The sequence below is a fragment of the Abramis brama genome (assembly GCF_963993115.1).
Source record: "Abramis brama genome assembly, chromosome: 16".
Lineage (NCBI taxonomy): Eukaryota > Metazoa > Chordata > Actinopteri > Cypriniformes > Leuciscidae > Abramis > Abramis brama.
Window position 1 is genome coordinate 29,307,569 of NC_139978.1, and position 27,487 is coordinate 29,335,055.

A 27,487-nucleotide genomic window follows, 5' to 3' on the forward strand; every position below is an offset into this window, starting at 1 on the left:
GACCAAACTGAACATGAGGGGAATCTGCATGGAGACATTTTTTGACCTCAGGTGGAACATGCGAAAGTGTGGATTCTTATTGAAATGACTGGATTTCGCCCACAAAATTTAACAGAACAATGGTAAATATGACCGCACAATTGGAGACAGGATCATCCCATTGTTTTAGATAGCTTTGAGTAAAACAAAGTTTAAGGATTCCTATTTGTTGGTTGTTTGGAAAATGTTCAAAAATACTAAGTCACCCAGTATATTTGTGTTCTCGAAGCATAAAGATTCAAATAGCCAAAAATGCAATGATAACATGAAGACATTGATCAGAAGTACTTCATGCTATTAACTCTCCAGGGACCTAAAACTAATATAGTATATAATCGTGCTACATTTAATATTGGATCCAATGAGAATCAAAAAGAGGTTCTACTATCCATCAATTCAGGTAGCTTATCAATTCTTGTGCTTATCAAAGTTTTATGCCTATGCCATTGTATATAATATACAGCACATTGCTTGACATCTACCATGATTCTGAAGCATACTGTACAATTTATTGTCAAACTTGCTGTATATTGCAGTTGAAAATCACTGACCTAAAAATAAAACCATTTTGTAATGACTTCCTAAAGATATGTGTGTGGATTCTGGTAATGCTATAATTAAAGAACAGAGCATATGGCAGAAAAAGGAGACACCATGTTAAGGAGATTCCATGTTTTTAATAGTAACAACAGTAACACATTCATTGGAATGTACCATTCTAGGACAGGGAGGACAGGTTGTCTGAACTTAACTGTTTGAAAGTATAACATCGATGCTCCACAGCCAAATGGAATGAACTAGAATAGTTCTAAAATGCTGAACCGATCGAGTTCATTTCGGGAACTATTGTTGGTTTGACAGCATGTACCATTTGGATAAGGAGCACAGTTTGTATAAACTTTTAACAGGATGGTGATCATGTGGTTTGGGTTTGATTTTTGGGTTTCACAGAGTGAGCTTTAGCCTTTAGGAGCAGTATACTGGCGCAGGAGAGAGGAGATGGCACTAGACTCTGTCACCTCCTCTGGAAGGGAGCCTTCTTGATCTTTGATTGACGGGTCAGCTCCGGCCTTCAGGAGTAACTCGACGATTTCTGCAAACTCACAAGCTGAGGCTAGAGAGAGAAGGAACACAAGAAAGAAGCATTCAAATACTGTTGGGTTTATTTGTATTGTGTGCAAGGGAGTCAGTCACACACATACTGCTAGAGCAGCACTTTATTCCCAGTATACACTGTACGATTTTTCTTCTATTCTAACTTGTGTCGTAGCCTACGATTCAATAGGTGTCATCATCGTACAGTCTACATTCATGTCATACCCAAGTTTAATAGATCCATGTCATACAGTGTGATTTGTAATGATCTTATAGGATTGCTGAAATCACACAGTCTGTAGCAGGAATTAGAGGCAAGTGTTTTTACCTTACTTTCATGTCAAATTACATGCCTTTTATTCTAATAAAATTCTTTTTTTTTCTCTAACTGCAAATTAATTTTTTGAACAGTGCACTGCTGAACTGATGAAATTATGCTGAGCAGATATGATAATACATTTGTAATAACATGCGACATGCATGACTATAAACATTTAAAAAAATCTAAATTCATCAAATTATTAAAATTAATAGGAAAAATGTAATCTTTATTAATTAAAAAATGTATTGTTAAATCAATTAATCGTGATTAATCACATATAACAAAAGTTTTTGTTTAAATTATATATATATATATATACACACATATACATACACATGTGTGTATGTATACACACACAAACACATGCATAATTTGACAGCACATATAGTGACAGCACTATATATATATTGTCTATATATATATATATATATATATATAGAGAGAGAGAGAGAGAGAGAATGTTTTTTTATTGTTAAAATTGTCTTATATTTTAACAATTTGAATTAAATTAAATTGATCCCCATCACTAAAAATCTAACATTATTATAGTTAACTGAAGTTATTATAGTAACTTTCATTTAGTTTAACTTGATATTCTAAAATAACTAAAACAAAAACTGAAATAAAAATGAATAAAAACTATAAAAATAATAAAAATGACAAAATGCTAAAATTTCAAAAACGTAAAAAATGAAAACAGAAAATGTTAAAGTCCGCCTGTAGTCAATCATTTTATCCCTTAAAACTCGCGTTGACGTGATTGGTTACAAGGTAGTTTGTGACGTCAGAAACACCGGCGATTTCAAACTGCAGTTTTAAAAAGAAAATACTCAGCAATGGTGTTGACTTATGAATTTAAAGTCTTAAAGCATATTAAAAACACAGCATAGACATATAAACAACAAAAGCTTGATTTTCACCACAGGGGGACTTTAAAATAAAAACTAATTCAAAATATGAATAAAACTATAATAGTATCTCCATGATACTAAAATGCTATCAGTTCAACACCCCCATGACACTTTGAAAAGAACTGAAACCAGCCCAGTCTCCTCACCTGTACACTTAAAGTAATTGTTACAGTACACATGACGACTGCACCTGTGGTTGAGCGTTTGTGCCCCACTGGCAGTTTGTGGCCCATTAGGAGGCTGCAGGGCAGGGAGGGCCAGCACTTCTGTAACTCTGTTAGTGTGTCCTGCCACGCTGATGCAGGGACAATCCTCTAAGCTTGAGTGCTTTTTCACGTCTGTGTCAACTACTGCCTTCTTTTAAAAAGGAGGGAAATGCTCTCCTTATTCTTACTCTTAGGTGAGTGGCTGATGTCAGCAGGAAAACCCTGAGTGACAAGAGTAGCTTTTAACCTCAGACCCGCGACCAGGAGAGAATGAGGGAAGAGAAAGGATAAGAAAGAAGGAGGGGGAAAAAGAGAAGGCGAGCACAAGAATGTTCTTCAAGAGTGTGCATGTTGCCATGTGACTGCTAGGGTATTGCTAAGCGGATGTTTACGGGCCCAAGTCAAGAGAGCCCACCTCAAGAGGATCAAGTCTCTATGATATCTGATCTCTATAAATGACTCGAGTCCCCCTTGAAATGTACACTATCATTCAAAACGGTCGATATGATTTTTTAAATGTTTTTGAAAGAAGTCTCTATGCTCATCAAGGCTGCACTTATTCGATCAAAAATGCAGTAATATTGTAAAATATTGTTACAATTTAAAATAACTTTTTCTATATTGTAAAATGTAATTTATTCCTGTGATGCAAAGCTGAATTTTCAGCATCATTACTCCAGTCTTTAGTGTCACATGATCCTTCAGAAATCATTCGAATATGCTGATTTGGTGCTCAAGAAGCATTTCTTATTATTGTCAATGATGAATAAAGTCTTGCTGCTTAATATTTTTGTGGAAACCATGATGTTTTAAGCATTTATCAATTGAAAAAGTAAGCATTTATTAGAAATAGAAAACATTTGTGACAATGTAAAATTATTTACTGTCACTTTTGATCAATTTAATGCATCCTTGCTGAATACAATTTTTAATTTCTTTTAAAAATAAAACAAAATCATACGACCTCAAACTTTTGAAAGGCAGTGTTTTTTTGTTTGTTTTTGTTTTAAGTTTAATTGTATGGCAGGTAAACATTTCAACAATTTTATAAAATAAATGTTTAATTAAAATGTGATCAAATTAATTCAAAAATAAAATACTCTTAAAATTCAGAATTACTGAATTAATAAATTGCTTGTGCTTTTTCTCATATCTGAGCTTTTGGTAAAAGTGTTAGCTAAATGATTAAATGCAAACCCCCCCGGGATTGAAAATAATTTTGAAAATAAAATTGATTGAAAATACTGAATCTACACCTGAAAATACTTTCAATTGACTGATTGAAAATCATTTTTCAATCAGTCATTTAGTCGCCTTTATTTTGTTCTAAAACTCATATGAATTTTTTTTTTCTTGTGTGGAACACAAAAGTAGTTGCAGAACTGCTATTTTCCATACAATGAAAGTAAATGGTGACCATGGTTGTTCTTGATCCCCATTTACTTCCACATCCACTGTATGAAATATCTCTTTTGAATTCCATGCCAGAAAGAAAGTCATACAGGTCTAAAGCAACATGAGGGTGAGTAAATGATGACAGAATTTTCATTTTTGGGTTAACGGTCACTTTAAGTAGGAAGCAACAAAAAATGTTTCCTTTTCTTTTTTTTGTTACTGTATTTTATTTTCGGCACGCGTGCGGGTCCTTGGGCCGTAAAGCCCCTCGTGCCTCTGGGGAGCCGTAGAGAAGAAGAACAATTTACAGCGTGCTGTAAACCCCTCAATTAATCATGTGTCAGCCGCATGGCCCCACACAGGGAGAGGTGGAAATGAATTTTCATTCTGTGCTATTCGTCTCTCTGAGTTCATCGCTTATGTTTATTAGTCACTTTTTTATATCCCATCCCCCCCATCATTTTTCTGCTCCCCCTCCCTAAGGGGTGCTCATCTTCAGGCGTCTACCCTGCCACACGACCAACCTGAGGACAGATGGCAAACACACACACACACATAGAGAACAAGGGCCTGGAGGCCGCCCATGTGTAGTGTCACATGACAGAGGAACACTGTTGATTTCCTCTGGGACAACTGGCGATTATTACAGGTTCTGTTTACCACACGTGTGGCTGTGGGGACAAATGTACCCACACAAACACACAAATACACATTTCTCCCGTAACATGTGAGCTCAGGTGGACAAGAACTTCATTCAGAAATCATTTTATAGAGATTTCCACCAAAAAGAGTAAATATTTCCGAACAATAGTGACAGTTAAGTCATTTATAATGTTACAGAAGATTTCTATTTCAAATAAATTTCTATTCATCAAAGAATCCTGAAAAAAATCAGTTTCCAGAAAAAATATTAAGCAGCAGCACAACTGTATTCAACATTAATAATAATAAGAAATGTTTCTTGAGCAGCAAATCAGCATATTAGAATGATTTCTGAAGGATCATGTGACACTGAAGAGTAATGATGCTGAAAATTCAGCTTTGCATCACTGGAATAAAATACGTTTTAAACTCTATTAACATAGAAAACAATTATTTTAAATTGTAAAAATATTTCCCATTATTACTTACAATGTTTTTACTGCATTTTTGGTCAAATAAATGCAGCCTTGGTGAGCTTAAGAGACTTACAATTTTTTTTTTTTTAAAGCTTACCGACCCAAACCATTTGAACCATAGTTAGAAAAAAGATCACTCATAAAAATACTCGTCCCTCACTTTGGAAAAACAAACAAAAAGTGTGTTTACAGTAATCCATTTACCATGGAAGTCTATTGGACAAGACATTATAAAGGGTTTAAAATAACCAATTAATAATAATTTAATACAATTTTTGTTTTGTTGAAACAGTTATATTAATTCTTCAGAACAAAAAAAGTGTTATTTGAGGTGTAAACTGGTCTATATTGACAATTTATTCATTTGTTATTGTTGAATTCCTGAGGATGGATTGTCATGTAATCAGTATCTGGTCTCCTTTAATGCACAGTTCTGTGAAAGATGCATTAAACCCAAAACATTCATTTACCATAGATGACTTACATTTGAATTGTAAGAATAAAGATTTTTCTTGCCATAGCATAGTTGCGTTCTTACCATAGTGTAGTGCTGTCTGTCCCTCATCATCCTGTGAGAGAAAAAGAAAGACGTTAGCTAGAGATATCAAACCATTCCAACTCTTGTGAAACTCTTCAGACACTTTCTAATCATTATCCATAATGACTTAGAATCCAAAAAGGACCATAAAACAAACAAACATGTTCAAGTGTAAACCCTGCCTGTTGAGTTCAACTACCGCCATATGATAGAACCAGGTGATTTGGACTTTGAAGGGATTAGGAGAACAAATTAAACATTGATTTCCAGTCAGATAAACAATCAGATCCTTTAACCTCCAAAACAGACTTTTGAACAAGTAACCAGGATCAGAGGAGCTTGAGGACTTTGTTTGGGTGGATATATAAACCAGTTTAATATGAACAAGCCTTTGACCCGCGTGCTCAACGAGGCTATGAGGCCATCGTGCTGTATGTGTATAAAGGTCTAGGATGATCTATTCATTGTCCCCTGCTGGGACCGTGTCAGATGGTTTAGCCGCGGGGACTGAGGGCATCACACAACAATAGATGCTTATTCAATAGGACCAATCTGCCTGGTGAGCTGGTGACAAATTGCCACACGGCTTGTGGTTTCAGAGGTGCGATGCAGAGAAAGCCATATTTAGGGCAATATTTAGGGATTGCATGTGTGTGGATATAAATCCAGTGGAATGCAACACTCAAGAGGTCAGGAAGTTCTGCGGATGATGTGTCGTCAGGCCAAATTATGGTATAATTGCCAGTTCAATGTGCCTTCTCAGCCTTATAATGATGATAAATGGCAGTATTGTTTTGGCTGGGTGGTTGGTGGAGATCATCAGAACCCAATGAGAACTACGGAGAGAGTTTAACGGCATGTTGCACGCTTGTCTCCCTGTCACAACATCAAACTTTACTGACAATATCATAAGCCAACTGTACAGACTCTTGTACAGAGGATTTGCTATACAGGTCATACATATTTTTGGTAATGCATATTGTTTAGAAATCTGAAAGCAGACTTTACTGTTATTGAAAAGCTAACAATGCAACACTAAGAAGCGTAAATCAAATAACAAAAACTACTGAAGAAAATAGAGTCTTTTAATTTCATTTAATGTTACTTTTTAGTATGAAGTTTTATGAAATTTTTGTTCTTCAAGAGCTAGGGTATTGCTAAGCGGATGTTTACGGGCCCAAGACAAGAGAGCCCACCTCAAGAGGATCAAGTCTCTATGATATCTGATCTCTATAAATGGCTCGAGTCCCCCTTCAATGTACACTTGAAGAATAATTTTAATAAATGTAATAAAATTGCATTGTTGAGTGAAATAAGAAAATAGGTTAGTTGCATCGACCTTATGCGCCAAAGAAACAAGCGTAGGTCTGTATATTTCTATGGCATCGCTGTCGAAGAGTAATTAGCTGGTGAAGTGGATTATTTGTAGTTAACGAAAGTTATCATGAGCATTGTATTGTTCGAAGCGGATGTCGTTAACAAATGCCAGTAGAGCGGGAAGATTTTACAACGAGCGGGCAGAAACTCAATCTTTTAAGCTGTAACCAAGTGAAATTTCTTCTCCAAATTAGAGAGATGGCGAATGGGCCTGTCAATCAGGTGCTGCTAAAGTCTGATCCCATTGTTCCAAATACAAAAATCTTCACCAGAGCAGGGCCAGGGCTCTCAAACGATCCCAGAGTCAGATGCTATTGTTTACGGAGAGGCGAGAGAGTGACTCCAGAGGCTCTCTGATTGGATTAGCCGGTTAAAATCCCACTAGACGAACAGAATACTGATGCAGTCTCTCTCCTCACCTTTCTGATACAGTTACTTCTCTCTGAACAGGATACAGAGTCCAGGAATACTAGTTATTTACATAATAAAATGCAACAACACAAACAGAAATAGCTTTTTTTATAATTAGAATTTTTTAATTAATACATATTTTTTCTTGTGAGGCAAGAGAGATAAAGAAAATAACTTTCAAAATGATTTGATATATACTAAAAAAGCCTTCCTAATATTCACCTGAGGTAACAGTTTTAAACATTGGTTTTACCATAATTACTACAGCAATTTTTGCGACTGTGATAAAAATGGTGGCAACTTAGTCACTACTGATTAAAAAAAATACTTAACATGACAGAAAGTGCTAAATAAGGTTTTGATTTTACTTGCAACAATAGCTAACTATGGTATTCTGCCAAAACCTGTGGTTATGGTACATCATTGTAAGGGAAACATTGCTACATAAAATCACATTGGAAATATATTTTTAACTATAGAAATTAGTCAATTAAGGACAATATTTATGTTTTTTACCCAGATAAACACAAATATTAAGAGATCAGAAGTAAAAATAAGCAGAATTCTCTCTCTTTCTTTCTAGATAGAATAATAGTGGCGGATGTTCATGAGAATGGTCGACAAAGGATATGGAGATGCACATAAATACATATAGCCATAATTAAACAGTGAGGGCTTTACGAAACATAATCTTCTTTCACTAATCTTGTGTGCAGGCAACATCTGCATCAGCCCTGAGCTCTGGTTCACAGCTGTCAGCTAGTGTATGGACAAAAAGAGGCAGTGTGGACGGGGACAGCAGACAAACAGGTTGGCTATCACATAAACTGCTATGACTCATGGGAAATGGATTGAGACATACACCTGTTAAATGTAGTCTGTTCACACCTAGTTTATACCACTTTTTTCTATGTTTTAGAATAATAGCTAAATCCTCTTTTATTTTAAGTAAAAGTTCAATCCTGGGATGCTTTTTAAAGAGTACAGAAGGAATTTATATGTAAGATGGACACTTGTTGGATGCATCTCCTATATCTGATCCATCTCAACCATCTAAAAAACAAAATACAGTCTCAGACTAATTTTGCAATGTTGCAAATAAAATAAATGTTCAAATTTGTTTGAAGTCCTGTATGCAGCTCTGTGTGTGAATGCATGCGTGTTCATGTATGCATGTATGTGTGAGCGCATGTTTTTGTATTTATGTGTGTGCGTGTGTGAGGGGGTCAGGGACTAATGTCTCTAGAGCAGACTGATGGAATCAGGCATAAATTGGATTGTCCTCCATTTGGTTTTCAAGGGAGAAGCGGAAAAGTCAAGTAAGAAACTAGCATAGCATTTTTTACCAAGCAAACTCCTAATCAGGAACCTACATAGAGAGAAACTACTAGATCTCTAGGTTCCCTTGCGTTGCAGAAAACCAAGATATCACTGAGACACACCAAATGTGTGAGAGAATCCATATATAAATATATATATAGAAAACCAATTCACATCCTAATCTAAAGATGAAAATGTGAAAAACTATTTCACTGAAAGACAGAAAAATCAGTGGGGTTCAAAAGTCTGAGATGAAAACCTGCGATTCAAAATTTAAATTGTAAATGTTTTTACTCTTCTTTTTATGCTGACAATGACAATTCAATTCATTGTACTTTTGTACTTAGCAAATACACCACCTTTGAAAAATTTTGGGATTATTTTGGAAGAAATGAATACTTCTATTCAGCAAGGACACATTAACCTGATCAAATTTATAATGTTATAAATAACTTCCATTTCAAACAAAATGCTGTTCTTTTAAACTTCATATTAAAAGAATCATATTAAAATGTATCACTATTTCCACAAAAACATTTTCAACTGTGATAAGAAGAAATGATTCTTGAGCAGCAAATCATATATATACATATTATATATATATCAATTGTTATAATATTTTAAAATATTACTGTTTTACTGTATTTTTGATTAAATAGACTTCTGTACAAGCGTATAAAGTCTAAACTCTTCTAGTCATACAGATAGGCATTATTTATTTGCACTAGAACACTTCTCTTTGCTATCACTAAATTCTATGTATTCCAACCCATTCAGGGAGCATCGTCCAATCAGATTAGCCCAAAAAGGAATACCGCAAAACTGATGACAACACAGGAGGGAAAGACACAGGAAGGAAGAGATTAGAGGAAAAAGAACAGTGTATCAGAGCAAAGAAGTACAGTGAAAAAAAAAAAAGAGAAATAGTGAAGATGAGGTTATATGTGGTAATCGTAAAATGGATCTGTGGTGTCTGTGGTAAAGACGGTCCACTAATACCATCTGTGTAGGGTACAACAGAAGTTGGCATGCATACGCTGCCCACCAGGTCACTAAAAGCTTTCATGTTTTCATACCAGCACAACCCGGCAGCTCTCTGCGGCATATGGTAGGTGTACTGGGAGCCACCATCACAGCTTTATCTAGTACGACTAAATCTCTCCAGGAACTCCCTTTCTCTCTTTATCTCTCTCGCTCGCTTTTTTTTCCTTCTGCTGTCACGGACAGAAACATTAAACAAATGGGGAAAAATGCACATGCAATTATGATTTATGATCACTGTACGCAGGGAGCGAAGGGTTTTTAATGACCCTGGCAGTACGCAGGAGGGGGAGAGAGGGACAGACAGAGGAGTGAATCGATATAACCACACGGCATTCATATGCAGATACGCATATGATGAGCAGGTGCCATTAATCAGAGCATGCAAAAAATGCAGCACTATGCATGATCATAACACCTACAGTCTAACCCAGAGAGAATACAAGATTTATGAATATCTGGGTTCCCTCTTCATTACAATAAAGCAGTTCTTGTTCTTTTGCATATATTGAACTGAAGATGTTTAAGTCATACAGAGGAAACATGTAAACATGTATGGGTTATTGCTGTTATGCAGTGTCTTTTGTAATGTTTAAAAAATAATTAGCATTTGAGGAAGTATTTCTATAAAAGGGTAAAATACATTTTGAGAAATATGCTCTGGTCAAGTTCAGGCATTCATAATTTCAACATTGATAATAATAAGAAATGTTTCTTGAGCAGCAGATCAGCATATTAGAATGATTTCTGATGGATCATGTGACACTGAAGACTGAAAATTCAGCTTTACCATCACAGGAATTAATTACATTTTAAAATACATTAAAATAGAAAATCACTATTTTAAATCGTAATAATATTTCGCAATATTACTGTTTTTTACTTTATTTGTGATTAAATAAATGCAGCCTTGGTGAGCATAAGACGACTTCATTCAAAAACTTAAACTGTACTGACCCAAAACTTTGAAAGCATCCATCCATCCATCCATCCATCCATCTCTATTCCGTATATATCAGAATGGAAAGTTTTAAAGTGATAAACACTAACTATAATGTAAAAAATATGTAATTTTCTGGAGGATAATGTAATCAAATTAAAACAATATTCTCAAAATGAATATAGTTTTGTTTGGAACATTTCAATTAGAGAAAGGACAACATTAAGAAATTGCTGGTATTAGTTAGTGCATAACACTTAGGGAAAATTCAAAAATGGCAACATCTTCTCAAACCAAAGTAGGAAAATATTCACTTGTGATACTGTAATTAAAGAAAACTGGCAAAAATGTAACTAGAACTTTTAAGTTCTTAGTTAAATAAATACGAAATACTTTTAAGTATAAATTTCAATATTTTAACCAATATATTGAGACGCATATGAAGAAGACAAGAAGGAATGACCCATTCAAGTGTGTGCACAAGGGTACTTTCTCGTTGGGAAAGCTGTGTTAAAAGGATCAGGCGGGTGGACCGCTCCTAATTGAATCTATTTCACCTCTGTGTGCAGTGTGTTAACCTTGCCAGCCAGTCTGTGTGTGTGAGGGTTAGCCTGTCAGTGCATATCACTCAATCCCAAAATGTCCTTGACAAACCCTCTGTAAACGTCAGGTCAGGCTGTTTCCCTCACAGTACCATCTTAAAACACTCAAGCGCATCTTCACAAACAGGAGTTCAGTGGAAGGCGTCCATCACACCACAAACAATTATATATATATAATAAAAAAAATGCAGATGGTGGATATAATACGATATTATAAAGCAGATAGTTATGACTCAGAAATCATGATGGGATGGTTTTGAGCCACTGTAAATGTCACTATGTGAATGCACATCAACAACAATAGTAATTGAAATAGCTCAACACAACAAATGTTTCAAGTGGTTTACCCAAATTCAACTGAAAATGCAACTTTTAAAGACGGCTGCAGTCTCAAAATTGGTTGAATAATTGGGTCAACCCCTTCATGGCAAGCATCTTAGGTACTTAATAGAACACCCTTTTGTTGTTATGATCTGCTGCAAACGAGATGTGTAACCAGAGACCAGCTTCTAGCAGTGTTTATGAGCAATCTTAGCCCATTCCTCACAAGCAATAGCCTCCCGTACAGTAATATTCTTGGGTTTGCGTGCTGCAACCGCCTTCTTCAAATCCCACTAGAGATTTTCTATAAGTCAGGTGACTGTGATGGCCACTGTAGAATCTTCCAGGACTTCTTCTGCAACTAAGCCTTTGTGGAATTTGAGGTATGCTTGGGATCATTGTCTTGTTGGAAGGTCCAATGACGTCCAAGCTTCAGCTTCTTCACTGATGGCATGAAGTTTTCTGATTTCCTGATACTTCAATGAATCCGTCTTGCCTTCCACACCCTGCAGGTTTCCAGTGCCAGAAGATGCAGAGCAGCCCCAGAGCATCACAGAGCCGCTACCATGCTTAACTGTAGACGGAGTGTTCTTTCCAGCATATGGTTCATTCTTCCTCCAGAAATACCGCTGATCCATAGGGCCGAAAAGTTGCAGTTTTGTTTAATCGCTCCACAGAACAGAATCCTAAAACTTCTGTGGCTTATTTATATGATTTTAAGCACTTTTCTTGTGCTTTTAGGTCAGTAGTGGCGTACGTCTTGGAGTTCTGGCATGGAAACCGCATGCGTTTAGTACATATCTTACTGTGCAAGCCGAAACCTCAGTGCCTGTTGCCACCAAGTCTTACTGGTCTTTTGTAGTAGTGTTATCACTGGTCCTTTAACTTTGAACTTGCGAACTATGCTTCCAATGGTGTCTATAGAAACATTTAGTGCCTTGGCTATCTTTTTGTATCCTGTTCCTTGTTTGTGAAGGGCGATGATAATTTCTCTTAACTTTTTGGACCATTCTTTTGACTTAGGCCTGGGACACACACACTAGACGATTTTCAAATTTTAATCGATTTTAAAACTGTGGGAAACCAGACATAAGGGCAGTTTCAACCAATTTTTAGCATTATAATCCTCCGAATGCACACACTAGAAGATTCGTCCAGACTGTGAGACCACACACCTGTCGATTGTAGTAACATTTTCACAGTGAGACAAGATCTAACGGAGACTCGCGAGATCAAACGTGACTTGAGAAGAAAAACAGATGGAGGACGACCGACGTCGTCAGCTGGTTCTTCTGGCGTGATTGTTGTTTTACTGGAAAATAAACAAAGGTGAATATGGGTGATCTTCTTTCTCAATACTCCACATTCGTGGCATATTTGTGGCTGCCAAGTTTCAGCTATAGAAGCACGCAACATCCGATGAAGTTTGCTAGCTCTCATTGGCTATCAAGTCAGAGGCAGCCTGATCAGTCATGAGAACATGTTTGATATTTACGATTTGGGATCATGCGGGCTCCGATGCGATCGGGAGCAGTAAAAATGTTTTAATGGCACCACACATCTGAGGATTTTTTGGACAAAAAGTCAATTGCAACATGCATCGAATCAGGCCACACCCCCCACTGATTGGTTGGGGGTGCAAATCGGGCTCAAAATCGGGCTTAAAATCTTCAATTGTGTGGCCGGCCTTAGCCATATTTGTTTCTGACATGCAGTCAAACATGACACTCAACAAACCTAGCAAGTTCAGGTATTTCATGTGTTCTAGCTCAAGCAAACCTGATGCAACTAATGAAGCCCTTGATTAGTTGCACCAGGTGTACTTGAGACAACACCTGTTTTGCAGATTTGTGCTGCTAATAACTGACTGAATAATTTTGAGAAAGTTGCATTTAAATTTGGGGAAACCACTTGTTGAGCTTGAATTTGAATTTGTTCATTGCAAACAGCTGAAAGTATGTAAATTTTGCCAATAAACCTGATTTGCAATGGGGGTTGAATAATTTTATGCAAACTGTATCACTCAGTTTGGATAAAACATTTGAAGTATGCAGTTATTGCAACATTGGTTACAGTTGCAGTGATTTTACCACAGGCTCTCGTGACTTAGGTCTAATACTTTACTAAATCCTTATTTCTGTGAATAAAAATGCACCTTAATTGAGAAGAAGCACACTGACATTATTTGCATGCAGTTTTCTAACCTAACTGACTTGGCAGTAAAAAAAAACACCCATCAAGGGAAATAGAGACCAGGAAAGATATAGAAAGACACATTGTTTCCAAAGAAACGATTAAGGAGAACGGGGCTGTTTAAGTTGGCTGTAATATTCAGAGGGAGATTGATTAGTAGCAGCACGACTGATTGATTTTTTTTCTTTTACAGTCAATCCTCGAGGCAGAGCAGCGTTTACCTCTCTTCTCTCTAATGCACAACAGAGTACGTATGCTAATCAGCTGCATAACCAGCACTCACGCCTTCCTACAACCACATTAAATCATTGTCTGGGTTTTGTTTTTGTTCTTTTTGAATTAGTGACTCTCTTTTCCCATTGACAGTCCTTGGGTAAACGCAGAGCATTTAAGAAGAAGTGCAAATGAAAACAAAACACATTCGTGGAATTCAGTTCCGCCCCCCTCTCGTCTGTGTCTGCATCTCAGTGTCCACCCCAGGGGACGTCTTAGGATCCATTAAGCAATTTCACATGGGCCAAGAGTGGCGGAGAATTACCATGGGCAAGTCTAGGATCATCAGAGCAGTTCAAAAAGAAATACATAAAATAAATAAATGCATAAACTGCTCTAATATGAAAATCAATGTTGCAGGCGCAGCTAAATAGCTGTGGGGGGAAAACTAATAAACCACAGGGCAAGTTCTGCCCCTGCTGGGAAATATGCTCAATCTCTCTCTCTCTCTCAGCACACAGCTGTGGACAGCTTTAATGTCCTTCACAATTTATGTGGATGGTTTGAAAACAGGAAGAAAACTGTTGAGTGTACGTATTGTGGCAAGGCGGCAGGAAGAGGGAGAAACAGATGGTTCTGAAGAGGCTTTTCATCAGAGGAGTTAAGCTGCCCGCGGCTGGAATGAAACACTTCGATGAGAATGAATTGAGCCCGCTGATAGCGTCGTTTATTTTAACGTGCTTTCTGCATTTTAGCACATGATTCACTAAAGGAATTATGCAAATCAGTCGGTGCTGCAAAAAATATGTGTGGAATGGTGTGATTTAAGGGCAGGGCATCTTGCAAGCCGATCTGGTGTACTTTACAGCAACACTCTAGTGTTTTTTTCCTAAACATATTTACATTTGTGAATTTTCCAGATGCTTTTATTCAAAGCAGCTTAGGCCCTGTTTACATGTGGTATTAAGATGCGTTTTGGTCGATCGGATCACAAGTGGACGACACTAAATACAGGTGTAAACGGGGTCTAAAACGTTTCGAGCTTGTCAACTTTCGACCACTTCCAGAGGTAGTTTAAAATGCATTGGACCGGATTGCTTTCGTAGTGTAAACGCTCATGTGGTTGAATGTGTTTGAAAAGCCACAAAAGACGCCTACTCTCTGCCTATTGACTTACTGCGTAAACATTATGGGAAGCGCGCTACCAGACAGGATTTAAACTTTGTCGGCTGAAGACCCAAGTTTGGTTTGAAGACGAAAAACGTACCGAGCACAATGTTCTCTCAGCATTCCTGATTTCTAACACACACTCGCAGCGTTCAGCGTGGTCTTGCAGCAATCAGAGCAGAAATGAAAGCTGCTGCTCTCCGTTTGTTTTTCCGTCATCTCCGTAAATTGCGCGAGCTTATTTTGTCCATTAGATCGAAAGATCTGAAAAAGCCCATACATTTACCCACCCATAGACCGTCTCCTCGAAGAAATCAGGACAAAAGTGGTTGAAAGTGGACAAAAGAGACAGATTAAAGGTGTAAATGGGAATGTGTCTCCCTTGTCTACTTGTGATCCGATCGACCAAAATGCATCTTAATACCAGGTGTGAACAGGTATTTTTAATAGATTAAATCTATTACACCTACTTGAAAAACAGTGATAAAAACATGTTTCACTTCAAAATATAAAGCAAAAAGCAGAGCAAGGACTTCTTGGAACATTCTTAAACAATGGCTCACACAAATTGCTTTTTTTTGTTTTCGCTAAAATGAATTGGACTTCACAACACGCGCCAAACTAGCAATCAAAACTAGAGAAACCAAAATCACTGACTGCCCTGCACTGCTTCTCTTAGCTTCAAATGTTACCCTACAATAATTACGATTTGTATAGCAAAGCCAGCCTCAGATCAGAAGCAAAACTCCAGTGATTGAGCTGTAAAAGTGTGTGACTCTCAGGTGTTTCACCCCCATCCGGCTAAACCATCCCACCATTGAGCCCCATTCTCATGCAGGTGGCGATTGGACGCCTCTCCTCGCCAATCTTATGACAGATTGCCTCTGGTATTTGTTATGACGTGGAGGATGGAACCATTTGTTATAGTGGACCTGTGGCAGCAGCAGAAGGACCTGAATGTGTAAAAATGTTCTCAACAGGGAATTCTGAACAGTTGCTGGGATTAAGAAAGTGTGCAGCGAGAACTTGAAAATGAGAAGTCAAACGCTGACATTTTTTCAAACCTACTTAATATGTAGGATTTCCAACTACAAATGCATCATTTTACAATAAAATTATGCAACAGGTGACATTATGTAAAACCAAATCAAACCCTTAAAAATGCAATCAAGAACCTATGGCACAAACAAACAAACATCTCTCCATTACCACAAAATTACCTGTAAATAAACAGCATCCTTTCTCTGTCCCAAACGATTCTTCACCATGAACTACTAGTAGCCCAGGCAGATATTTATCACTATTGATCTACCTGGTCCTCGCCAGGGCCTTTTGTTCTCTCGGCTCCAGGCTCTGACCTCAATTAAGTTATGAATTTCAATCTGATGGACTGAGAGCGTGTGGCCAGCGCAGCCGTGCAGGAAGGGGAGTGGATTAATTAGACACAGCGGCTCTGGGATTCACCCTCCACTGCTGGCGGATCATGTTGTTTTCAGAAGAATACACACAAAGAAAGGAGGAGAAAGACAGAAAAACTGAGAATTACCAATATAAAAAATAAAGAAAGACAAAAACAGTAGCTCAAGCTAAATTTGAAAAAAGTCCACAAGACAAAGTCCATCTGACTGGCAAACAAGCCGACTACAAAAAATATATACTTGCATTTCTGGATGGCATTAAGTGATCACAATTAAGGCAGCAATAATATAAAAGTTTTAAGTATGCTTAGGTTTTAGGCTTTGGTCACAAAAAATAAAATCATGTTACGTATAAATAAATTATGATGACATAATCGTGTCCGAATGCTTAGGTGAAATACATTATATTATTACATTACAATCTCAAATTTCTTAAAAACCATGAAGTTTATAACAAAAATGGATAGCATACTAAAATTGCCATTTTACACAGTTATATGTCAAAGGCTGAAATTATCTGCAAAACAATAATTGGAATGTGCGATTCGCGCTGAATTCATCATAGAAGTTTCATATTTGGGCATGAATATTTTATTTTATCCTTTACCTGAATCCTCAATATCACTACAATGCTGTCTTCCAAGCAATGCAAAAATATACATGATTATCATAATGTTTTATATTTTCCTTGAAGTTTCACCAAAAGTGTTATGGCTTGCCTGCTTCTTTGTTTGAGAGAAGCGCTCATTAGTCAGGCCGTTGAGATTCAAAACATGCTTTGTGATGCTAAGCTCATTAAGTTCCATGCTCTAATTTCTGATCATGCCACTGAAACTGTTTGTTAGATTGCTTGACATGCAAATAACTTCAAAAGCCCCTGAATGAATGTATAAAGAATGCATTAACAGAACAGAACTGTTTCTATTTGTAGACTGAAGATTCAGCTATTTAGCATGATTGCAATAATGAGTTGAGCTTGACCAACTCCTAGAATCAAATCTCTAATAAATGTTGTTTGTGTTCTGTTTGGTATTTATAAAAAACTGGATCCTTCATCAGATCAGGCTTCACGGCGTGAAGCTGTCTACATTGGTAACGTCAAAGTTGCACGTCACCTTTGAATGCACACGTCCACAGACCAATCAGCTGTGAGTGCTAACTTGTATTGCTTAAAAATGCAACTTTTTATGGATTATCTTAGAATAGCAAAACCTTTTTATTTACTTTTTAAATCCTTGCTAATCCCTAAAAAAGTTTAGGGTCAGTAGTTTTTGGTTTCACTTTATTTCGATGGTCTATTTTAGACATTCTACTAACTGTAAGTAACTTTGCAACTATATTTCACCTAACTCTCATTAGACTATTAGTAGACTCTAGTAGACTAAGTAGGTTTGGTGTAAGTAGAATAAGTTGAAATGTAATTGCAAAGTTACTTATAGTCATTAGAATGTCTGTTGGGAAGCATCAAAATAAAGAGTTAGTAGATATTAAGCAGACAGTCTACTAATAGTTTAATGAGAGTTAGTTGATATGTAGTTACAGAGTTAATTATAGTTAGTAGAATGTCTGAAGTGAACCATGCAAAAACAACCACATATGTATAAAAAAGGCAATGCATGTTGTGACGAAAACAAATCAGATGCTTTCACAGCTTTGATTATAATGAGAATTCTTTTTGATGCATCACACCACATATACTCTATAGACTCTTATACATATTCACAAGCACACAATAACAAACACACGCAGATTGGGTTTCATAGTTGACTGTGTTCTACTTCCTCTTCAGTGCAATTGAAAACAACAGATGCATGAACTCATAGACACAGACTTTACCAGTACACAACTGACTGCGCCACACATGAACTACATTGTATGCGCGGGAAAAACGAGTCCCCCCAAACTCTCCCACGTGCCCCAGTTCTGTTCAATTATGCAGAGAGAACTAAATATTTATTGTCGCTGTGATGTTGTCCAGGTGGCTGTTGACAGGTGGCATATGAGCTAATCTGAGAGAACAAGGGGACTTTTTGCTCCTATTGTGGTTCTCTTGATCCAGGATTACACCGAAACACCACGATATTCAAACTACCACACTCCCACGACCACCACGTCCATCAGCTGATTAATTTCAATACAATTTTCATTGAAGACATAATAGCATTTTTCCCCCTCCCCTCCCCTCCCCCCTTTTCAATCAACAAATTAAAAATATAAACCACTTTTATCTTTATTTAACACTAAGCTGAAATCGGATCACAGGACAGATGCGTGAACGCCAACCATCATTCACTGATGGTCTATTGTAATATTTTTCATAGATAATGTGTTAACTTTGATCTTAGATTTTATTTAATCAAAGTCAGTTGGTAAACACAGTGCAAACAAAGTACCTGGAAAAAATTATAAATAAGAAAATACATCTAAACTGAGCTATTTGTGGTTTCGTTGTGTGCTTTTCAAATGCAGTCATGGCTCACACTTGAACCTAATAAGTGGCTACTAAGTTTTATATTGCTATCAAATCACACTTCCTGAAAGTATTAACATAGGATAATAATTTTGGCAGGAGCAGTAGCATGATTTAACACGGCCATATTTTCTCTCATGCCACCTGAACGCTACTTAATAAATCTGCCCTCAATAATTCTCCTGCTGTCGTCCAGCAATATTCACCTTCTGCTGGTCAGTGCAGTAACCCGGCACAGAACTTTGAAGGACATCTGTAGACTATACATGGCTGTATTCATGTAAGGGGACCACCTATGATCCAAATATATATATATATATATATATATATATATATATATATTTGGCACAGATTCACATTCCTCAGAGATGCTCTTCTGCAGACCTCGTCTGTAAAGAGTGGTTATTTGAGTTGCTTTCTATTAGCTCGAACCAGTATGGCCATTCTCCTCTGACCAAAAAGGCATTTTCGCCCACAGAACTGTCGCTCGCTGGATATTTTGTTTTTTTCTGACTATTCTCTGTAAACCCTAGAGATGGTTGTGTGTGAAAATCCCAGTAGAACAGCCGATTCTAAAGTACTCAGACCAGCCTGCCTGGCACCAACAACCATGCCACGTCCAAAGTCACTTAAATCACCTTTCTTCTCCATTCTGATGCTCAGTTTGAACTTCAGCAGATCGTCAAGCCTCTAGACTATGTCTACATGCATATATGCATTGAGTTTCTGCCATGTGATTGGATGATTAGATATTTGCGTGTACCTAATAAAGTGGCCGGTGATTAAGTGTGTCTATATATATATATTCTTTTTAATTGATTAATCGGTAACCATATTCTGTGTTATTATGCACACAACAACTTTATATGATTATATATGCTATACAGAGCCAGTGATAAAATGTCTATTTCATATAATATGACGTTATGTTCTCTATTGTAGCTCTAGTGGGGATTTCACATTAGTGTACCTGTTAAAAAACAACAATAGAAGAGCATTGATTGTCGTCTAGGCCAAGCATTTGCTCTCTGCTCACACAATAAAGGTCCACCGCCACCAAAAAAAAAAAAGAGAGAGTCATTTGCAAATGCTCTGATTATATGGGTTGTATAATGCAAACAATTTGGCTGATTACTTCCAATTGATTTGTCTTAGCGAGAATCAGATCAAGCCAGTGACCGCATAACTGTACTTCACCGTATTAATTTCCCAATGCAGTATTCAGCCAGCTTAAGACAAAGCCAAATCTGCCATTATGACCTGTATTGTTTTTTGTTTTTTTTAAACACAGCTACCTGCTTACAGTGTGTTGCTTAACGCCCATCGTAATACGCCGATACCATATCCCTAAATGATTAAAGTACAGCCGCTGCTAATCTCAGGGATGGAGGATGGCAGTAGGACTTCCCAGTTCACTGTTCTCTCAGATTAGTGATGATGAGGGTCTTTTTAGCTCTGGGATCGAAAAGTAAAATATATACTTTTATACAAAATACACAGAAGTCCACAGTATTCAGCTCATAAATTAACTTCATACATATTTACCTCAAAACGAGTGTACTGACTGCCAAGAAACCACAAATAATACCAGTAGTAACTCGAGAAGTAAAGCTAGCTAATGCTTACGTCTGTATACACTAGGGATGCACCAATAATAAAATTCTGGCTGATAAGCTTATAATTATTTTCATGTTTATGATATACAACTGATAAATGGACTAATTGGTATACTAATTGGTATATATATATATAAACCACTAAAAATTTAAATATTATATTTTAATTTTTTTTCATTTTAAATGCTACTAGTGAAGTTAGGTATACACATTATAAACATTACGTACAGTGAAAATGTATATTAATTTTATTATTTATTTTTAAATAGATTATAAAAAAATTAATTGCATGACATGCCAATCAATTATTCATATTATTTAAATCTCAGTCTCAAAAGTCAATATATTGTTTGTTTTATTACATATTATTGAACATAAACCCACTTGACTACAGTTCACAGCAATCCATTATGCAATCGCCTTTGTCAGTCTGTGTTTGTTGATGGCCAAAATACATTTTGGCCGTCACGTCGGTAATCAGCTATAACATGAAAATGATCTAGTCATCTTCATCAGCCAGAGTGTCTTTATGTGCGTTTACAGACTCACCTGGCTATTGATATCAGCGTTATTCTGCAAGAGTAGAGACACCAGGTCTTTGTGGCCCCTATCACACGCCCAGTGCAGGAGAGCTCGGCCCTGAAACACAAAAATCATTTATTGCGATAAAAGAGAAAAAAAAAATCATGGTGGATGCAAATGCAAAATCTCTGTGCAGACAGTTTAAATTTTTCGGTTCGGTTTTGCTGCAGACAAAGCGTAATACGTCTTTAAGTCAATCTATGGAGTTCGATCCCATAATTCAATCCCTTACTCTGATTTAGATACAGTTATTTAATAAACTCTCTTTCTGGCTTTGATTCAGAGCATAAAAATGAGCACCAGGCAAGAGGCGTGTAGAATATTCAATAACAGCCCGTATTTGCGAAGGACCTCTGCAACCCAAAACCATCGACGTGTCTGCAGACCACACAACCTATGGGTCGACTCCTTCAGATGGATGAATCCCTCTTCACCCCTAACACATTCATTTATTCCCTTTTGTTATGCGGACCTCTATAAAGTTAACTTCACAATAGATTTCTCTCCTCCAGAAAAAATAAATTATGCACAACAATTTATAACTCAGAGCCTTTAGACCCAACTATATAATGACGTGCTGACAGGATGAGTTCTTCTCTGGCCACCGTGCAAGCGAGAGAGAAGGGCATTGTGGGAGGGAAAGATCCTGGGCGCTCCAGAAACAAATTGCAGTGGGACGGGAGACTCTTTAGCGGTGATTGATGTGGTTCTGGGGACAAAAAGAGAGTAGACCCTTGATCACCAGTGCCGCCCCCCAGGCCTGAAGCCGCTTGTGCCTATCAAGCCTGCAGAGTTCATTTTTCAGTGAAGGCCAATTAGATAAAGCCAACTCCTTAAGTCGTATTCCATGGCTGAAATTATATTGATCTCCACTGCTGCATGTTAAAATTGATATTTATGAGGGAGTCTGAAGCCTTACACCACAAGGATTTCTTTTTTTTTTGGAGCGGAGGGTGTCCCCTGGACTGTTTGTCAAATTTTCATCAGAGATATAGCCAAACATTTTTCTTTTCTCCCACTCTCCTCCCAAGACAAACAATTCTCTGGATCCACAGCGCTTGAATAAAAAAAAAAAAGTATCATGGTGCTATTATCACGGTACCATGATAATACCATAGCTTCTAGACATGGTATTATTTGAATCATGGTAAAATTTATATAGTGTAAATAAATATGGTAATCATTTAGTACCATAGTATATATCCATATTACCATCTGATACATAATGCTGCACTACTTTGTCTTTATCATGTCTACTAAGTCTTTATCAAACACTTAATTACATTAGACAAAAACATCCAAAATTGTAGTGGTTTCAACAGCTAGACCTGCTACATATTTGACTATTTCATATATACTTTTATTATAGCTGTGCAATTACGATGTGCTTTCTATGAAACCCTGTTTCTGCCTCATAGAAAATTAAAAAAAGTTAATCGTGAGAGAAAGTTTAAATTAAGAAAAGTCACATTGTGAAAGTTGCAAAAAACTAAGTTGCAATGGGGGGGGAAAAAATTAACATTGCGAGTTATATAGACATGATTATAATAAAAAAATAGGCTAGTTTGAGGTCATTAAAAAATTCTTTAAAGAAATTAATACTTTTATTAAGCAAGAAAGCATTATATTGAACAAAAGTGACAGTAAAGACATTTATAATGTTACAAAAGACTGTTCTTTTGAACTTTCTATTCATCATAGAATCCCAAAAAAAGAAATTCCACTACAATATTAAGAAGTACTACTCTTTTAAATATTAATAGTAATAAGAAGTGTTTCTTAAGCACCAAATCAGCATATTGATTTCTGAAGGATCATGTGACACTGAAGACTGGAGTAATGATGCTGAAAATTCAGCTTTGCATCACAGGAATAAAATTACATTTTAAAATATATTCAAATAGAAGTTATTTTAAATTGTAATAATATTTCTTACAGACCCTAAACTTTTGAATGGTAGTGTATACATTGTTATTAAAGCATATTTACCAAGGACATTAATCTCTTGAAATTCTGACCAGGTGTGAATAATAAAGAAAGTGCTATAATAGATAGTCTCAGCAAAGATAGCCAACACATGGAAAAACCTACATCCTCTTCTTCAATTTCCATCTAAGCGGAAGGGCTCTAGAAACCGTAAAGATCTAGAAATCCCACTGATTACACCTTCCTGTCCCGTGTGAGAGCTCTGGATTAAGTGTGACAGGCATGGACTCTACTGCATTGAACAGGGCTCAGTGCAAATGAATAGGAAACCTCTTGCTTTACAATGTCCTTGCCAAAGAGGGTGGAGAGCTGCCGGCTCAATTGCCTGTAATTGATGGGGCAGCTCCAGCACAAACAGAGAGAGAAAAAGAAAGCAAGAAATTCTTGGGACATTTGCACAAATGAGTCCGGCCCTCTTTTGTTCAGGCGGAGGGGCTCGTGCCTGCTGGAGGCGTGTGTAGACACACAGGGTCATTTAAGACATCACAATTACAATAAGAAAGAAAAAACCATGAAACACCATTGCAAAGCATAACAAAGCGGCAGAAAAACATTTAAATTCACACTGAAAAGCTCCTCACTATGCTTATATTTTCAGATATGATTGCATGAGTTAGAATGCTGTTGTTTTCATTTAACATTATCTGATTCAGAAATAAATTATTTTACAAAAACACTATGTGGTGGTCGGGTGATGGTAGGAGATGGAAATATCATGGTACTTTGAAATATACTGTGGTTCTACTGAATGATCCATGTTTACATCGTGTTTTATACATGGTACTCCAAGAATATCATGGTTTAACATTTGTGCAGTGGGGGCCAAAAGACTGAGACCACTAGTGAGAATACTTAAATCTAAAAATGTTATATGTTAATACCATTGTTTTTCATTACTTAATATATTATTAGAACAATGATGTGAGGAAAAAAATTACCCACATTGAAAATAAACAAATCTCACTAATAAACTGACTATCTCAGTTTAAGTTTAAGATAGTCAATGTCTTTAATAATATAATATAATATAATATAATAGGAATTGATAAATAAAATAAAAAATTCTCAAACATTTGGACCTCACCGTACATATCCAAATACAATATTTTCTATCTAAGCCTAGATAACGTTATTATTATCATTATTATAAGTGAAGGCCCAGAAATATCTAAACAATATAAAAAACTTTTAAGACAAAGGAGTTTTTCAGTCAGTTTTTGCATTTAATCAGTTTCTCAGACTGAAAAAAAAAAAAAACACAGACAAACCGGAATAATCACGTCCACCTTCAGTGCGCGTGTGTCCATGGTTATGCAGTCCATTCTACCCTTTCTCCAGCAGTGAAGTGTAAAGCGTGTGGTACTTCCCCCAGGTCCCAGCACCCCTCTGCTAACAATCCACTATCATCCCACCTGAATAACTCAAAGTTTCCCAGTTTATTCGGATCTATTGTCATCATCACAGAGATTGTTTCCCCGCTGCCCCGCACCCACTTGCACGTGTACATTAAGGGTAATGTATTTGACCCCTGCAGAGACGGGCCGACCTGTAGGAGGTCAAATGGCAGCTATGAAGCTCATCTCAGCCCAAATTAAACCACTGGCAACAGCCTCCGCTGAAAACATCAAATGGCATTATGTTCAGAGCAGAGTGCGTACCGCGTACATCACATCTTAATGCTGCAGTGAGTTAGAGAGTGTGTTTAGGGCTTCAAGCTAGAAGCAAGGCTTGTTTCTCACAGGTGTGACCTTGAGCATGTAGCGCAGCATCGGTGGAAGATCACAGAAAAATCAACCCAAGGGAGGCAGTGTCTCCTCCAAAAAAACTGGATGAGAAAATAATCGATATTACAAAAATAAAACAACGCAAATATTACAAAATGTGACATTAAAAAGTTTAAAAGTCACATGTTTTTATAAAGTAAAAACTGTCCAACAGCGACACCCACAGGTAAAGTTACAGTGGGAATCTTGCCTCCCCTGAGCCCATTGAGTTTTAACAGACCCCCAAAGTGAGCGGAGAGTTTGATGGGGGGGTAGTTGAGAATGAATGGGGGGAAAGTCACATGAGAGGAGGCAATGCCTCCATTGCGATATGATTGTATATGATAGGTTTGTGCAATAAATCCCACCTCTTGTTTTCGTGTGCGGCCTGAATGAAGACAATGATGGGTTAATGGGAAGACTAATTAAAGACACACTATGCAAGATTTGTACCTTAATATAACAGCTTCGAAATCATTTTGATGGTAAACGAACTCGTAGTAGGGCGAATCATCCCGATAGCAAAGCAGGGGGGGACAACGCTGGCAAAACCAGCAATGCAAGTTTGAGAGGTGGCGCCCCGCCAAATCTCGCGAGATTTACGACTTGCTTTACGGCACGACGTCACATACATCAACAACATATGAAGCAGCTTCTAAAAGAAAACACCAGCACGCATTTCAGACGTGAATCATGGCAGAGTCGACAAAGAAAACGAAAAAAAGCGCTGTCGGAAGAGTGCAGAGACGGCTCTGTGTGAGTGGTATTTACGGCAGTAACGTTAAATACAAGTACTCCACAGCGACTCTAGGGGTCGCTGTTTGAGAAAAACAGAAACTGCATAGTGTGCCTTTAAAATTAAGTAAACAACTCAGCCACTTAGATATGATAGCTTTATGTCATGTCAAAATCAAACTTGAAATGGGCTGAAAACATGATGACTGTGGGGGGTTTTAGTGAGCAGTCAGCTTGGGGAAATTACTCTTCGTGTCTGTGACCAGTGTATGTATACGCTTTATGACTGCTGAAAATAAGTTGACTATTAAAAAGAAAAGCTGAACATTAGTTCACAAATAATATGTATTATTTAAATTGTTTCTGACTTTAGTTATTATTTTGGAATAAATGTAAAAATGCATTAAAAAACTAACTTGATGAAATCTAACTTGATGTATACTTGATTTATTAAAAAGAACATTACATAGTTAGTGTAAAAATACAAAATAGAATTGTATTTGGTTGTATTTACTTTATGTAATGTTTTTTTTAACCAGGAAAATGAAGTGTAACAGGGACATAAATTTACATTTGAGATATATACAGTGAGGAAAATAAGTATTTGAACACCCTGCTATTTTGCAAGTTCTCCCACTTAGAAATCATGGAGGGGTCTGAAATTGTCATCGTAGGTGCATGTCCACTGTGAGAGACATAATCTAAAAAAAAAAAAAATCCAGAAATCACAATATATGATTTTTTAACTATTTATTTGTATGATACAGCTGCAAATAAGTATTTGAACACCTGTCTATCAGCTAGAATTCTGACCCTCAAAGACCTGTTAGTCTGCCTTTAAAATGTCCACCTCCACTCCATTTATTATCCTAAATTAGAGGCACCTGTTTGAGGTCGTTAGCTGAATAAAGACACCTGTCCACCCCATACAATCAGTAAGAATCCAACTACTAACATGGCCAAGACCAAAGAGCTGTCCAAAGACACTAGAGACAAAATTGTACACCTCCACAAGGCTGGAAAGGGCTACGGGGAAATTGCCAAGCAGCTTGGTGAAAAAAGGTCCACTGCTGGAGCAATCATTAGAAAACGGAAGAAGCTAAACATGACTGTCAATCTCCCTCGGACTGGGGCTCCATGCAAGATCTCACCTCGTGGGGTCTCAATGATCCTAAGAAAGGTGAGAAATCAGCCCAGAACTACACGGGAGGAGCTGGTCAATGACCTGAAAAGAGCTGGGACCACCGTTTCCAAGGTTACTGTTGGTAATAAACTAAGACGTCATGGTTTGAAATCATGCATGGCACGGAAGGTTCCCCTGCTTAAACCAGCACATGTCAAGGCCCGTCTTAAGTTTGCCAATGACCATTTGGATGATCCAGAGGAGTCATGGGAGAAAGTCATGTGGTCAGATGAGACCAAAATAGAACTTTTTGGTCATAATTCCACTAAACGTGTTTGGAGGAAGAAGAATGATGAGTACCATCCCAAGAACACCATCCCTACTGTGAAGCATGGGGGTGGTAGCATCATGCTTTGGGGGTGTTTTTCTGCACATGGGACAGGGCGACTGCACTGTATTAAGGAGAGGATGACCGGGGCCATGTATTGCGAGATTTTGGGGAACAACCTCCTTCCCTCAGTTAGAGCATTGAAGATGGGTCGAGGCTGGGTCTTCCAACATGACAATGACCCGAAGCACACAGCC

The 27,487-nt window shown here is 37.2% G+C and overlaps 1 protein-coding gene across 1 annotated transcript in view; it reads right to left on the bottom strand.

Annotated features, from left to right (window-relative positions):
• Positions 1–696: 696 nt before the first annotated feature.
• Positions 697–27,487, bottom strand: part of acbd6 (acyl-CoA binding domain containing 6) — a 35,267-nt gene continuing 8,476 nt past the window's right edge. Inside the window, exons 6-8 of the mRNA XM_084138441.1 lie at positions 21,263–21,352; positions 5,625–5,655; positions 697–1,153 (exon numbers count right to left, since the gene is read on the bottom strand). Of these exons, the coding sequence (XP_083994567.1) occupies positions 999–1,153; positions 5,625–5,655; positions 21,263–21,352 (276 nt within the window). The 3' untranslated portion in view covers positions 697–998. The remainder of the gene's footprint in view (positions 1,154–5,624; positions 5,656–21,262; positions 21,353–27,487) is intronic.